The sequence below is a fragment of the Anolis carolinensis genome, chromosome 4 (genome assembly GCF_035594765.1).
Source record: "Anolis carolinensis isolate JA03-04 chromosome 4, rAnoCar3.1.pri, whole genome shotgun sequence".
NCBI lineage: Eukaryota > Metazoa > Chordata > Lepidosauria > Squamata > Dactyloidae > Anolis > Anolis carolinensis.
This window is the reverse complement of record NC_085844.1, coordinates 225000407-225017595: the sequence shown is the minus strand read 5'-3', so window position 1 is coordinate 225017595 and position 17189 is coordinate 225000407. Positions and strand designations below refer to the sequence as shown.

The following is a 17189-nucleotide window of genomic DNA, read 5'->3' as shown; positions in this document are numbered from 1 at the left end:
CAGGTGGAAGGTGGTCTTGGTCAGGGTTGGCTTGACGCACCTTCCTCTTGGCACATTTCTCCCTTAAGCCCTCCATTCGTGCCTCTTTGAATTCTGCAGCACTGCTGGTCACAGCTGACCTCCAGTTAGAGTGCTCAAGGGCCAGGGCCCTTGGCAAATTTGGTTACAAAGATTAACCACTTTATCACAAATTTCCCAGTCATAGTACACTTCAACCACTATGCAAACATGGAGGGGCACTGAGCCCATCACATGAGTTAAACTACTTCTGGCAGTCATACATAGCCCTCCATGGTTAAAAAGAAGTAGAAGTGTCCTGAAAGAAGGGAACTCCAGCAATCAACCTCATCACATTGAGAAATTTCACCCTCGTAGGACATTTCAGCCTCTTTTCTAACATGGAGAGGCGTGGAGCTCAACACATGTTCCAGGGCTGAAAAGAGGCTGAAATGTCCTGAAAGGAGGGAACGCTGGACACAGGCCAACAATCGTGTTTAGAGTTCCTACCGTACATCTTATAAAATTTTACTTACATCTTTACAACCGAAAAACAGGTGTGATGGGAACTATTATGGTTTCCCATCTGGTTTCATTGCCCAATCATCAGCAATCTCTTGTATCCTATGAGGTTCGATGCAGAACAACATAGGAAGCAATGGTTTTAACTTAGATCGCTGCCTCTTGTATCCTCTGGGGTTTGATGCAGATCAATAGGATCCCATGGAAAGCAATGGTTTTAACCTGGACCTCTGTCTCTTTTATCCTCTGCCGTGATGGCACACGGTAAACCCCGTCCAAGCTGCAAAACAAAGTGGCAAAACTGGGCTAAAATGCCCATGTGAAGAGGTTAATGTAATGAGGTCGTAAGATTTGCATTATTCTCCTATTTACTGCCATCCAGCCAAAGTTGTCTAGTCTTGACTTCTCAATTCTTCCAGCTGCCTGCTACTGGATTTTTGCATTTATCAATCCTATCCAGCAAAGTTAATGGTATGGGAACTGAATTCCAGCAACACCTGGAAGGCCATAAGTTGGCTGTCCTTGATCTAAGCCATGCACAGTTAGTGCTTGTACTTCCTTCACTTAGCCTAAGCCTGACCATGTTTTTTCTGATCAGTCTTGGCAAAAGGTCATCAAGAAGAATCAAAGAATCTAGAGAAGAAGTATGTATACAGATCACAGTTTATGTTGGCCTCTCTTTCCTGTGAGACTTGACAGTATTAACTATAGTGGGCACAGAGTAATCCACACCTCAAGGGTGGCCTGAAAAAACACCACAAAACTGCCTGGAACTGTTGGGCTGCAATTTGTGGTGCCAGCTACAGAAAATGTGTCCAGAGACCAAAGAAAGGGTTTTACAGTCTTAAGATTTGCTGACACATCAAGGGCCAGAGTTAGCTGATTGTGATACCAACACTAGCATTGCTTTTAAAACTTGAGATCTGAATATATACACTGAGTTATAGGGGACTTCATATTCTCTTTTGAGATGGGGAGAAAACCTGAAATGTTCTGACCTCAAATAAACTTTGCGATAGTTAGAAATCTTGGATAGTTATCAGGCATCATTTGGACATGGATGATCTGGTTGATAATGTGTACAAATATGAAACATGCAGATACAGGACAGTTTACTACTGGATACCTTTCACTGGGGCTTAATAGAGTTAAGTGGGAAACTACATGATATATATGAGCATCAGGTCTAATCAACTAATGTTCTACTGTACATTCATAAGACAAAACAGTTGCTTCAGTCCAATTGCACAATGTAATAAAATAGGTAGCATGAATCTGTTCTTTTTCCTCAGTTCTCTTCCATGGTATTAGGAGGAAGAGAACTTGCAAATCTGCACAATCATAGAATCATAGAGTTACCATGCAAAAGATATAATAAAAGCTTTAAAATCTCCAGAAAAGAAGATAAAGACATGTGCTTTAATGGGTTTAAACCCACTTTATCAGATGCAGTACAGAGTGATAGTAAAGCTTCAAATATAAACCATAATTACACAGTTGTAGGAAAGGAATAGAATTTGATAGTTTCTAGAAAATTGCACCCAATTTTCAAAGGGCTGAGTGAGAAGATAAGATCTTTCAGATCTTTACAGTGGTCAGTTATAGTATATTGATGTTTAAAAGCAATCTGCCTAGCAGAAATCCATTTCTTTAAGTTCAAAACTCTCTCAGAGAAAATTCATTTTATTACATGAGCTTATATGTTTTGATTCAATTTGGGCAATGGGAGTAGAGTTACATGACTGGCTTTCTTGTAGTGCCTCTTTTTGGGATGTTGAGCAGTGCATACAATGCAGGGGAGCCAGCAACCAAGAAAGAGAAGGAAGGGGAGGAACTGTAGTAAAATTAATTTGTTTTAAATCAATCAATCAATAAGTTGGGATGCTGAATGTTCCATCTTCCATTCTGTCCCCCACATTGGCTTCCACACAAATTTGTACATTATTGAGGGAGAACAAAGAATTGACCTAGAATTTGATTATGCCACAGCTTGGAATGTTACTACTGTATTTAAAATGTGCTAATTGCATTACTTATTATTTCAATTGTCCCAAAGATAGCAGACATCCTTCTCCTGCTGCAGTTCTGCTTTGCCAACCTTGTGTGATAAAATCCTTAATGTTAAAGGAAGTAAAACAAAAAGCTCCCTAACAACACTTTTGCTGAAGCTATATGAGCCTGCTCAACATCTGTATATACACCTGCCTTCAGTTCTGATGGAAGAACAGGACACTGTAAATATAATAAAATATGCATAAATACCCACAGTTTCCCCCTTTCACATAGTGCAGTCTGAGTCCCCTGCGGGGTGAGAAGAGCGGGATAGAAGTGAAGTAAATAATAGTGCAAGCATGAAAACAACCCAGGAGTGAATGACTTGTGTTTCATGCCTTCTGGATTTGTTGCAATTACTTCTTTTCTTTCACCAGCCAAAGATCTAACAGAGAGCAGTTCCAAGGTATGTGGGTACATAGGACTTGACAGCATGGGCAACAGCCATGTGGAGTCCCAGAAGCTAAACTTTGAAGAACAACCAGACTCCAAGGTAAGCTGACTAATGTGGCCCTGTTGGAGGCCACATTAGACAGGATTTGTAGAAAGTATTTACTGTGCTACATTTTCTAAATCTAGATCTCCGAGCTAAGGGGTATTCTGACCTGCCTTTTTATCAGCCAAAAAAAAAAAGGAAATAGCTGAATATGAGTCTACCAAAATGATGAAACGTCTGGAAGGCAAGTCCTATAAGGAGTGGCTTAGGAAGCTGGGTATGTTTAGACTGGAGAAGGGAAGGTTGAGAGGGGGGATGTTAGCCATGTTTAAATATTTGAAAGACTATCATATTGACGATGGACCCTGTTTGTTTTCTTGCTGCTCAAGAGACTATGGACCTCATCACATGAAGGTCCTTAATGTGGGAAATCTGTAGGGCAGCTGGCCAAATTGTGGGGCAGTGGGGCGATTCTGTCGCCAGCACCCTGCATCACCTACATCGCTTGTCTACCCATCACACGCCAAGAAGTGTACATTTCCAGCTTGCCCCTGCACCGCCCCCAGCATTTTCAATCTGAACATGGGTAGTTTCCCAAGTTCGGAGTTCCCCATTGTAGAACACTTTAACAATGTAGCCAGCACGGAGCCTTGCCGGAAGCTGTGTGTCATATGATGGGATCTGATGGGCTCTGTGCTGACTGCGTAAGTGAAGTGCCTGACAGGGAAATTTGGCAATGTGATGGGGTTGTAGGGAATAGATTCAAACTGAAGGAAAAAAGATGCCACCAAAACATTAGGAAGAACTTCCTGACAGTAAAAGCTGTTTGACAGTGGAATATGCTGCCTCTGAGCGTGATAGAGTCTCCTTTTCTGGAAGTGTTTTTTAAAAAGGCTGGATTGTTGTCTGTCAGGAGTGCTTTGATGCATGGCAGAGGGTTGGACTAAATGGTCCTTATGATCTCTTCCAACTTTATGAATCTATGAAATTCACTACCAGAAAAGGAGCACAGGGTTATATAAAATCTGTTCCTGTCAATTTATACTTATGCAAATTCATGACTGGAAGTCAAATAGATATTCAACACATCTCAACACACAAGGATTGACTGTAACCAGGCGTCCAATATGCCTGTTAACTACTGGTGGATAATTCCAAAACTCTTGCACTCCCTTCTTAATAGTTCTTTATTCTTAAATAATTTGGACTGGATAGACAGTCAGTTAGACGGTGGCTTCAAACAGGGAATTCTCTTCTTCAGACCCTTCAAATAAGGCCTTGTCTTCTGTATAGCAAGCCATATGGCTACTCTATTGCCATTTAGGATTTTTATGTTCATTCTTCCAAAAACTGCTGCTTTTTTCCTGCCTTCTGAAATTTCCAGTGATTTGGGATATGATCCAGAAAAAATACATTAATTTCTAAAGGAGAGTGAAACGCATGCCTAATCCAATACATATGCTTACCATTTTAACTCAGTGTGATATTAAAGTGTTTAATGTTCATTGGTTTGTGTGTGCCCTGCCCTACACATACTATTTTTGAAGCATTTTACATTGAGTGAATATTTTTTACATCTCATACATACCGTTCACCGTAGAAATTTGTGTATTCCTAGCAGTGCACAATGAAACAAGTAAATATGGCCTTGTCAGCCATTATGAAAAGATGCAGAACATTTCATTGAATTGTAGTTCTGTGGTGAACATTAAGACAAGTCATAGCCTCAAAATCATATAATAACATCCTACAAACCAAAAAGCTTAAAGGGAATTATTGCTACCAGGCACTGAAGAGCAGTCATCCTCATCCAGCAGGTGGAGGTATTATGTGTACAATACTGCACAAGATTCCACAGTGCAGGGAAAGAAAACAGAAACCCAAACATTTACCTTCCACATGCATTAGATAATACTGTGTCTATGGCTGAATCCACATTGCAAAATTATGGCAGTTTGACCCCACATTAACTGCCATACCTCAATGCTTATGGAATTCTGGAATTTAAGATATTTACGCTTCTCTGTCAGAGAGTTCTGGTTCCTGAACAGACTACATACCCCAGGATTCATTTGGGTTTTGCTATGGCAGTTAAAGTGGTATCAGACTGCTATAATTCTGCAGCATGGATGGTCTCCCAGCAGACAGGACTTGGAAAAATTACTTGTGAAATTCTAGCTTCTAGAACTCCACACTTAACAGGCCTCTGCCTCTGATGGTTGGGGAATTCTGGGCTGTGCAATGACCTAAACAACCTTTCTCAGCTCCGACCCATTGTGCATGACAAGAGGTGTGCAGGTTAGAAGAGAACAAGCAGCATGTTTTGAATGCAACCCAGCCAGTCTGATCCTCATTCATTCTGCATAGAGTGTGGCTGGAAATCTGCCTTTCCATCTGTCCTGTATTATGCTGAGCAATATAGAGGTTTATTTCAACTCAGGGACAAACTAGATGTAACATTAAATGCATCTCTGCATTTCAGATGCACTTTGAAGAGTGCAAAACTGCAAATGGGGGGAACAACTAAGAATTATGATCTTACCAGAGTGGCAGGAAGCTGTGGTTTTAAGGACTAATTGTTTGTCCCTCAGACCCTCAGGTTGCATGGACTGCCCAAAATGCCAACATATGTTTTAAACTTGGTACTGGGAGTTATGTGAAGTCCATCTTTAGTTTAAAAAAATGCATTTTAATGTTATGTGGTGTATGTTGCCTTTGTAAAGGGTGAATTGTCACTCCTGAAGGCAAGTCGCTTTTTACAGTTAAAAGGGGGAAATGCAGGGAGTTAAGAGAAATTGGGGTGGGGGGGGGATCTCATTGTTGGCCCCATTTTAGGAGGCAACCCCTGGCAGTGAGACTAGGGAAATGCCTGTTGGCAGAAACCCAAGCAAGTAATTTGCCTGAGCTGCCCATTTTGAGTGAGTCCCTGCTATGGCGAGCAAACAGATTAGGCCCAATTGAAGGAGGTAAGGAGATTTTCAGCCAAGGAAGATTTTATTATCTGCAGATAAGATGCTAGCTAGTGATACATTCACAAAGTAGATAGCATACAGAATACAGTTTCACAGCCCCTTTTATACACAAGCTGGCAGGCTGCAGCCAAGCCTCTAATTCTGACCAGTCACAGAGAGGGGCTTGGCTCACTGGCCAGTGTGGGCTGGGAACAAGGGATGATTAAGTGTTGATAAATGGGGTTCCTTTTACTGAACAGGAAAAATAACAAAGTGATTGAGGACATCTTCTGGCTCTACCCAAGAATGCTACTGTCTTATGAGATGAACATGGCATGGCCCATCAGGGGGCTGATCTGGCGGTTCCAGATCCCAAAGAAACAAAACATCATATATTAATACAATCATGCAAAAATAACAGAGGATGGGTTTTGGCTGTAGAAATGCTGATTTCCTTCCGATGCGAGAGGTCCCATTCATCAAAGGCACAGAGTGGTGAAACTGGTTTTTCTCCAGAGGGCAGGGAGAGGTGATTGTCCTGCCCGGGTAAGCTATTGTGCTACAATGTCCAGATGAAATCCAAGAGATGGGTGAGGCTGGGAATTGATGAGAAAATTCCCAGCTTGGTTTCTTTTCCCCAGGCTATGCAATTGTGTGGGATGCAAGACATCTTTGGGTTCAGGAACAAGGTTTCCCTCAAAGGGAAGGAATGGGGATCTCAGGAGCATAAAATATTAGGTTAACACAACATATAGGCAAAATAGGAATACATAGGAAAATACATGGAGTGTTTAGGGCAAATTATATACATGAAAGACACAGTTTTCCAAAGTACCTTTAACAAGCCAGACTTCCCAGAGGAAAAAGGGGAAGGAAGGAAGGCAGAGTGGAAGAAAAGGAGGAAAGGGGACAAAATGTGAGGAAGGAAAAAGGGGAAAGCAAGGAAAAGAGGGAGGAAAAGAGAAAGAAAGGAAGAGAGGGAGGAAGAAAGGAAGGAAAGGAGGGGGAAAGAGGAAGAAAAAAGAGGGGAAAAGGAGACTTCAGTGAGTGGGGACCTGGCCCAGGTAAACTAGACATCCCAAGGACCCAGGGCTGGTTTTCTCATGCAATATAATTGAAAATTCTTCTCATAAAATTGCTGTGGACACTGGAAGGAAATCCCAGTGCAAACAGTATTAAGGTGGAGGGAGAAATCATTTAAATGACACAAGCAACAAACAGATAAACTACCATAAGATAACTCTTGCTAACTCATTCCAAACCTCTGGGCACTCAAATTGAATAGAATATAATATTAGTACCAGTCACACCTCCATAGAGAAATTGTGTTACAATTAAGGCACCACAATAAAGGGGCCTCTTTTCCTTCCAATCCCATCATGAATCATGAGAAGAACCTACTCTGGTAATTGTTAAGCATCAAAAGACTGATACATGCAAGTGGACATTCAAGCCTCTAGAGATAAGTACCACTTTGTAACCCACTTGCTTTAAATAGCATGTATCATATATGTCTCTTTCTAAATAGAGGCCAACATGGCTCAAACAATTTTTATTAAGTTAGTTTTGCTGGCCTTTATAGGGGGAATAAGTTAATTTGAAATACCTTTCCAGACAAATTCCACAATCAGTTATTACATCTGAATGTGGTCTAAAGTTGACATGACAAGGCTTGCGCTATTTTCCCTCCTTCCTCTTTTGGATTTCTTATGCACAGAGTCTCTTTGGAAGAAGTCACCAGAATATTAACATCAGATTAAAAAGACATGGGGGAAGCTGCTATAAAAACATGGTGTCATTGGAACACCAAATGATTTACCATTAATATGACTTTAGGCAAACAACAAATCTGACATCTTAATGTGTGCTTACCCAGAAAGGCTGCTGAAGCAATGGACCCAGTATCGGAAATTACAAGTCCCTAAAGAGATTGACCAGTGCCTTCAACAGGAAAAGGCAACACCCATTTAGATTGTAAATTTCTAGTAACTTGATGGGGGGAAGATTCTTCATGGCTCAAGCCCATATTACTCAAGAGACTAAAAAGCCTTTGATTATAGCCTTTGGTTGCTTGAATGGCTTTCACATTCAAGTAATGGAAATTTACAAGGAGTATGTTCATAGACAGGCACTCAGTCCTTCGGATGAGGTCTGGCCTAACTTCATGCAACATGTTGGCAGATGCCCTGGTAATATATGGTGGAAGAAATTGAGACACTTGTGTGCAAAACCCATTACAGGAGACATCCCAACTGCCTTCCAACGGCAAGAAAAGGCGGCAATTCACTTCCCACACAAGGCTGTTGCACTATCGACAGCTGGCTCATTGGATCTGCCTCAACAAGACATTGTGTCATTTGTTCTATTGCCCTGGAAGTTTGCATCTCAAACTATTTAAATTTTCCTTCTGCAGAACTGTCAGCAATGGCCTGTTATGCTTTGATCTTCTGTGAAGAACTTTTAATATGTTTAAAAGTGGTTTCCTTTTGCAAGTTCGTGACCTCTTTTGGGCAAGTTTTCTGCCCCAATTTTAGGTTGATGTCTAGAACATTTGGCCTTGTATTGCCTTTTTATCTTATCCACCAAGTTTCATTTATCATAGTCTTATTTAACCTTCTGTTTGTGCTTCTTCTGCAATGAAATTTATTTTGCACTTACTGTTCATCTTCTTTTATAAATGAAATAGAAGATCTGATCTACATCAGGGGTTGGGCAAATGTATTGCACTAGAATTGCTGAACTGCAGCACACAGTGATATCTGGGCTTTGCCCACCAAGGATATTAATGGAAGTATGGTTAGGTATAGGCCTGCATGGGTGCAGTTAACACATCAATATGTTATTAGACTAAAGAACGTAGGCTAATAGCAAAAGAACTCAGATTTTAACAGTGTAGTCATAGCGCAGTCACTTCACACATTTTAGTACCAACCTAAGATGCATTAAGCATGAATTTACAGATCCATCTATCTCACAGATTGACATTCATTGGGCAATTGCATGCTTGTGTGCAGGTCTTTACTGAGCACATACACACTCTGTACATGGGCTTCACAACAGTGGGGCAGGCATATGAACTCCCTCTTTACATGGGGGCTGAACCCAAAAAATAATCTGGAAAATATGTCATCTAGATTCCTATGTAGTGCAACCTCCTCAGATATTATCAATCAGAAGTGTACTAAATAAACAAGAGCTAAAGAGTAGTGATTATCATTTAGCCTTCCCAGAAATAACAAAGACTACATGTTGTCTATCCTACTACATTTACTTAGGAGTAAGCTACACTGAACTCAAGGAGGGAATGTCTAAGTACACACTGTGCTTTTAAAACTCATTTTAAGAATGTTTTAGTGATAATGGATGGGATAAGTAATTTGCCGTCTTCCTTCATCTGCAAATAGAGAAGACTAATAACAACCTGCCTGCCAGTTTTGAGCACTGAGTCAGGACCCAGGTGCAGTTTCAGCTTATGTGGGATCTTGGAATCTATCATGGGATGCTTACAGAACACACCAATCAGAAAGATAGACAAGAACTTCATTGACCGTCTCCAAAAAGAACAGAATAGAATTGTCTTGACTTCACTCAAATATCATCAAATCTAGCACCACCTACCGACTGAACTATATAATGGGACCCTCCACACCCAAACAGTTTCCAGAGGACAATTCTTTTTTTTAATGTTTACCTACAGCATTCTTGGGTTCATCTGCCTTTTAAGCCAATTGTTTATTCTCTCACATCACCATCTTCTGTCATATAGAAGCCAAATAAAAGTCAGGTTCCCAATGACTTCAAAGAAAACCATCTGTCTTCATTTCTGTCTTTGTCTTTCCACAGCTGGCTGGCTGTGGTCGGTGGTCTGCCAGGGATTACACAGCTTGCAAAGCAGTAGGAATCTGCTGATGAACATTGATGCTTGTTGCTGCCAAATGAAAGTGCCTTCTTTCAATGGCAGATAAGTAAAAGAGGTGGAATCTCAATCCTAAACAGTGCCCAAAGTTCAAGAGTGGGAGTGACAGCTTGGCACCTTTTTACAGAACTAAAATGTCTGTGGCATTATCTTGAGCCTTGGAAGAATGCAAGAACCAAGAGCAGGCCAGAGAAGCTACAGAAAGAACCTTTGTGCTTGCAGTGCTTGACTCATTGTGAATGCAAAGCCTATCAGAACAGAAGGAGCGCCAAGATGACTGGGAACTGTAAACCTAGGAGATTCCTTGCACTGTGCTGAGTAAATTGCACGTGAATGTTAATTTCGATTTGGATTTCCTTAACCCCAACATAAATAAAGTCTTCCCCATCCCCAACTTTCTCATTCCACCTGTAATAACATCTCTAATCACATTCCCCTTTAAGTGAACCTCAAAGGACTCTGAAAGAGGACCATTATGACTTCTTGTAAGGGCTGCATTTTCCCACATTTCAGTCTTCCTGGTGACAAGCTGAGCTAATAGCAGCTCCTGCTGATACAATTCTGTATGAAGCGGTCCTATGAAGTGATCCCTTACAAAGTTGTTTCTATATTATTATTTTTTCTAGATTTTTAACACAAACACAACATACACAGTTCCCATTCATAGAATCATAGAATCATAGAATAGTAGAGTTGGAAGAGACCTCATGGGCCATCCAGTCCAACCCCCCGCCAAGAAGCAGGAAATCGCATTCAAAGCACCCCCGACAGATGGCCATCCAGCCTCTGCTTAAAAGCTTCCAAAGAAGGAGCCTCCACCACAGTCTCGGGGAGAGAGTTCCACTGCCGAACAGCCCTCACAGTGAGGAAGTTCTTCCTGATGTTCAGGTGGAATCTCCTTTCCTGTAGTTTGAAGCCATTGTTCCGTGTCCTAGTCTGCAGGGCAGCAGAAAATAAGCTTGCTCCCTCCTCCCTATGACTTCCCCTCACGTATTTGTACATGGCTATCATGTCTCCTCTCAGCCTTCTCTTCTGCAGGCTAAACATGCCCAGCTCTTTAAGCCTCTCCTCATAGGGCTTGTTCTCCAGACCCTTAATCATTTTAGTCGCCCTCCTCTGGACGCTTTCCAGCTTGTCAACATCTCCCTTCAACTGCGGTGCCCAAAATTGGACACAGTATTCCAGGTGTGATAGAGGGGGAGGATGACTTCCCTGGATCTAGACGCTATTCCCCTATTGATGCAGGCCAAAATCCCATTGGCTTTTTTAGCTGCCGCATCACATTGTAGGCTCATGTTTAACTTGTTGTCCACGAGGACTCCAAGGTCTTTTTCGCACACACTGCTGTCAAGCCAGGCGTCCCCCATTCTGTATCTTTGATTTCCATTTTTTCTGCCGAAGTGAAGTATCTTGCATTTGTCCCTGTTGAACTTCATTTTGTTAGTTTCGGCCCATCTCTCTAGTCTGTCAAGATCATTTTGAATTCTGCTCCTGTCTTCTGGAGTGTTGGCTATCCCTCCCAGTTTGGTGTCGTCTGCAAACTTGATGATCATGCCTTCTAACCCTTCGTCTAAGTTGTTAATAAAGATGTTGAACAGAACCGGGCCCAATAAATTTTGCTACTTTGTTTGTGGTCAGATCACTCCATCAAGGTTAGGGGCCTTCTTACACTATATGATTGCTACTGAAAACAGCTAACCACCAGAAGTTGCGAGTGAGGATAAATGCCCAGCGAGTACCACTACATTGAAGTCAGGATCATGGAGACATACCGGGTGAAGGCATCAGAAACAAAGGTTTATCCAACTGTTCAACTGGCCAGAAGGATGTCAGAACAGCATAATACCAAAAGAACCAACATAGCCCATACAGAGAAGTACAACACAAGAGAGAGCAGCTGGAATTGGCAGAGTTCAAAATTAAAGGTCTATTGCTGTGCCCACCTCTGAGGGGTGGGGGCTCTATTGTCCAGACTGGAAATAATGGGTATTTGGCACTAATGGACTTTGGAAGCTTGGAATAATATCTTTGTAAAGAGTGAAGCTTGATCTGGAAAATCAATTAAGTGGATAAATAAAGTTCTTGATCGATCCTGGGGGTTGCTGGCAATCAGTCTCCCAGCAAGAAGTCCCCTCACCCACTGGAAGAATCAATGTTGTTTCCCAAGACGGACACATAGTCCAAAATCACACAAGCACTACACAATTTTAATAATGATATATGATAACTTTGGATCCGGTGTATATTGCCCTGGACAGGACAGGACTCAATAATCACGGAAATTATTTATAGAAAGAAATGAGGTTTTAATTGTGTTGTGTCCAGTCTGGGATGATATAATAAAATACAAAAGGGGGTTGATTTTTTGATAACATTATTATGGTACTGTGTTTCACTTTAACTATCAAGACAAAATTAGGTGGATTCCTGGAATGTACAGTTTATCAAAGGGTATTTAGAATTCTCAGCCTCATGCTCTAGTATTTCACCACACTTCAAATCCCAGAATTATAGACTGCAGCCTACAGAATATAGTGCTATAATTGTGTGACATGATGCTTTATAATCTAGTTAATACAGATACTGTTAAGGTCTTCCTGCCTTATAATTTAAAGACACTCTGTTGATAGTTTTAATAAATGAAGCACAATTACATCACTTTGGGGAGGGGGGGTAAGGCTTAATTCTAACCTCTAAAGAAGTCTCAAGCTTCCCATTGATCCAACAAAGGATTTCATTTTGCTCAGTCTTGGTGTTAGCTTTAGAAGTTAAGCTATTGGGTCCTCATATGTATATGCTCTGAGACTAAGCTAGCTACATGGAAGCTGATGTGTTCTCTCCGGGCTGGAGACAAAAAAGATTTAGTTGGTTTTTTGTTTTTTTTTGAAAACTTGATTGCCAATAGTATACATTTTCATCTTACCATTGGCTTTAATCTTTTTTGGGGGGAGGGGATTTTGAAAACCTTTAAAACTTTTTACTCATGATGTCAGTGGGATGAATATATATGCCATGGAAAATAAAATTTCTTTCACACTATCATTGTCTATGCAAAATAAAACCAAATCCTTTTTAGAACCACCAACTACGTGAAGTGTACACAATGTTGTTTGAAGTAGGTATTGCTTTTCACACTGGAAGGAGACTCTGCCAGTAACTACCACAGTGTTTGGGTCAGTAAAAGTGCATCTACACTAATGAATTAATGCAGTTTGATATCACTAACTGCCATGGCTCAGTGCTATGGAATCATAGTTTTACAAGGTCTTTTGCCTTCTCTGCCAAAGAGTGTTGTTGCTTTACCAAACTATAAATCCCAGTATTCCATCGCACTGAGTGTATCAGTTAAAGGGGTGTCAAACTGCACTAATTCTGTAGTGTAGATGCAGCCTAAGTGACAGAGCATAGAATATTTGATCTATTTTTATAGTGGTAGTAGTTAGGGCTGCAATTGCTTGAAAAACCCTGCCAGCCTGGTCACTGATTGGTATCATCCAAAACAAGTAGAGGGTTCAGGATTTTCTATTTTACTCTGCTCTTTCTGCACTGAGCTTAGAGAAATTTCTAGGCTCAGTGCCTAGAAAAAAATTGTTGCCGACTTGTAGAGTATTGGGTTCTTGCAGAAATATAAATGTTAATGACTATATAGCACACAAAGTGGTTCTCTTTGTCTTGGCAAGTTAGACAAATTAGAAAGTGAGAACAAGATGATATTGCTAAAAACTGAATCAGGGAAACAAAGATTTCATCTGAATAACATTCTGTCCCTGTATTCCTTCCTGCTATGACTCAGGATTTGAAATTTCAAACTTTTAATATAACATAATTGATCCATTACAGTTTTCTTTGGCCTTTGGCTAGAATAATGAAATGTATTTAATGATTTTCAGGCAAATGTTGTCAGGTTCAGTTTTCCAGTGAAAGGAAATAGAACACTGGGACAGATCTCTACTTGAGAGCCGCTGCCAGTTCAATTAGACAATGATGGTCTTCATGGATCAGGGTAAAAGGAGAAAAAATGCTTCAGTGCTTGGTGTAGTATGTTTTTTTATATGGAGAGGTCTCAGGTTCCATCCCTATTGTCTTTAGTTTAAAGGACCAAGTAGCAGATGATTAAAGCTTTCAGCCAGTAGAGATGTGTTGCCAGTCAGAGCAGACAGTACTGGTGTAGATGAATACAGTGTCTCTGTAAGCTATTAATCTGGTAGAGGGTGAAGCAAATTCATCTGAGTCACATACCCCCCATTGCTCAAAATGCAGAGCTTTGAGAAATTACTATTTTGTTATATCTCCCAAAAGTCTCCATATTGGTTGAGGAATTCTGAAAGTTGAAATCCAAAGAGGTATCTCTTGAGCTGTGGTCATGAGTAAATATAAAGTACCAACCTAGTCTCCTGTGCCGGAAGTGACTAGTTCCAAACCTTCCTAGCTTTAGAAAACTGTGGCGAAGGCTAACATAAAACAGTTTATGCTGCTTGAAGCAAGGAACAAAATTCCCTTCCTATTTCCTTCAAATAATAATAATAATAATAATAATAATAATAATAATAGGCTCAAGTACCTGATTAGTTTACATGGAAAAATGGCCCAACAATTTAATGAGATTCTGCAGAAAGGAAGTATCAGTGAATGGCTAACAACTGGAAGAACATACCTGATACAAAAGGATCCGGCAAAAGAAGCAGCACCAGGAAACTACAGGCCAATAATGTGTCTGCCCACTGTGTTTAAACTACTGACTGGCATCATAGCTGACAGAATTCAAGACTATCTTGAAGAAAAAAACATCTTGCCAGATGAACAGAAAGACAACAAATGGAAAAAAACAGATACAAAAGAACAGTTATTAATGGACAAAATGATTCTGGAGAACTGTAAAAGCCGAAAAGCTAATCTTCACATGACGTGGATTGACTACAAAAAGGCCTTTGACTCACTCCCACACAGCTGGATCATCAAGTGCCTGGATGCCATCAGGATCAGTAAAAACGTTGGCACCTTTATTGAAAACATGATGGAGCACTGGAAAACTGAACTGTTTGTTGGAAATGAAAGCTATGGACTTGTCAACATCAGAAGAGGAATTTTCCAGGGAGATTCATTGTCCCCTCTGCTTTTCATTATTGCCATGATCCCTCTGTCAACAATCTTACAAAAAACAAATCTCAGCTATCAAACTTCTAAGAAATCTCACAAAATTTTGCATCTGATGTACATGGATGACCTGAAGCTGTATGGGAAAACAGAAACTGAAATCCAGTCTCTGACTGTCTGAATTTTTAGCACTGATATCAGCATGGAGTTTGGTTTGGACAAATGTTTGACAGTGGCATTGAAGAAGGGAAAAATCATTGAAAGTGAGGGCATAAATATGCCTAATGACCAAACAATAAAGTGTCACCAGCCAGAGGCCTATAAATATCTGGGCATATTACAGCTGGATAACATCAAGCATGAACATGTGAAAACTGTGGTCAACAAAGAATACACACAAAGGGTCAAACAAATCCTCAAAAGCAAGCTCAATGGAGGCAACACCATCAAGGCCATAAACACCTGGGCCATACCTGTCATAAGATATACTGCTGGCATTATAAACTGGACACAGGCGGAACTGGACAATTGAACAGAAAAACAAGAAAACTCATGACCATTCATCATTCACTGCACACTCGCAGTGATGTTGACCTGCTATATTTGCCTAGAAGATCAGGTGGCAGAGGACTCTTACAAGTAAAACAAGCAGTCAAAGAAGAAGAACATGCTCTGGCAGAATATGTAAAGTAAAGTGAAGAACCTGCTTTGATTGAAGTCAAAAATCAGAAACCCCTCAAAGCACAGCAGACAAAAAACCAGTACAAGAAAACCGCACTACAAACTAGAGCTGACAGCTGGCACAACAAAACATTGCATGGAAAGTTCCTTGACAAAATTGAAGGAAAAGCTGATAAGGAGAAGACCTGGCTATGGCTCACAAATGGGACACTGAAGAAGGAGACAGAAGGCCTGATCCTTGCAGCCCAGGAGAAAGCCATCAGAACAAATGCAATTAAGGCCAAGATCGAAAAATCAGCTGATGACCCAAAATGCAGACTGTGCAAGGAAACCAACGAAACCATTGATCATATCCTCAGCTGCTGTAATAAAATCGCACAGACTACAAACAGAGGCACAATTATGTGACCCAAATGATTCATTGGAACTTATGCCTCAAGTACCACCTGTCAGCAGTAAAGAACTGGTGGGATCACAAACCTGCAAAAGTATTGGAAAACTAGCACGCAAAGATACTGTGGGACGTCCGAATCCAGACTGACAAAGTTCTGGAACACAACACACCAGACATCACAGTTGTGGAAAAGAAAAAGGTTTGGATCATTGATGTTGCCATCCCAGGTGACAGTCGCATTGATGAAAAACAACAGGAAAAACTCAGCCGCTATCAGGACCTCAAGATTGAACTTCAAAGACTCTGGCAGAAACCAGTGCAGGTGGTCCCGGTGGTGATTGGCACATTGGGTGCTGGGCCCAAAGATCTCAGCCGGCATTTGGAAACAATAGACATTGACAAAATTATGATCTGCCAACTGCAAAAGGCCATCCTACTGGGATTTGCACGCATCATCCGAAAATACATCACACAGTCCTAGACACTTGGGAAGTGTTCAACTTGTGCTTTTGTGATACGAAATCCAGCATATCTATCTTGTTTGCTGTGTCATACAATAATAATAATAATAATAATAATAATAATAATAATAATAATAATAATACACGCATCATCCAAAAATACATCACACAGTCCTAGACACTTGGGAAGTGTTCAACTTGTAATTTTGTGATACGAAATCCAGCATAGCTATCTTGTTTGCTGTGTCATACTATGTTGTTGTGTCAATAAATAATAATAATAAACTTTATTTTTATATCCCACCACCATCCCCCCAAAAGGACTCGGGGCGGTTTGTAAGCGGGACCAAGCCCAAAAATAAGTTCTGGTTTATGGTAACCCTCTTGACATTATTTTTTCAGGGGAATTGTGCATGTTTCCCCTCACTGACATAAAAAGAATGTGACTTGCCGGAGGTCAGCTAGTGAGTTTTTCATGACCAGGTGGGAATCTAATTAAAACGTACTGCGGTACTGATGACAGAACAGCATCCTTCACTTCAAGTAACAGCAGTAGGGTAGCTGTGAGAGGACAGAGCAGGTTATAAGTATACAGCTCTGTCCTTTCTGCATTCCTCAGTATCTGTGACTAGAGATAGTCGCGTCATGATAGGGCCACTCCAATGGTTGCACTTTGCTTCAGATC

At 40.8% G+C, this 17189-nt stretch overlaps 1 protein-coding gene across 4 annotated transcripts in view; it reads left to right on the top strand.

The window, feature by feature from the left end:
* Nucleotides 1-17189, top strand: part of rbpjl (recombination signal binding protein for immunoglobulin kappa J region like) — a 56334-nt gene that overhangs the window by 31849 nt on the left and 7296 nt on the right. For all 4 annotated transcript variants that reach the window (XM_062978880.1, XM_062978879.1, XM_008110134.3 and 1 more), the window contains exon 5: nucleotides 2949-3064. In XM_062978880.1, the coding sequence (XP_062834950.1) occupies nucleotides 2949-3064 (116 nt within the window). The remainder of the gene's footprint in view (nucleotides 1-2948; nucleotides 3065-17189) is intronic.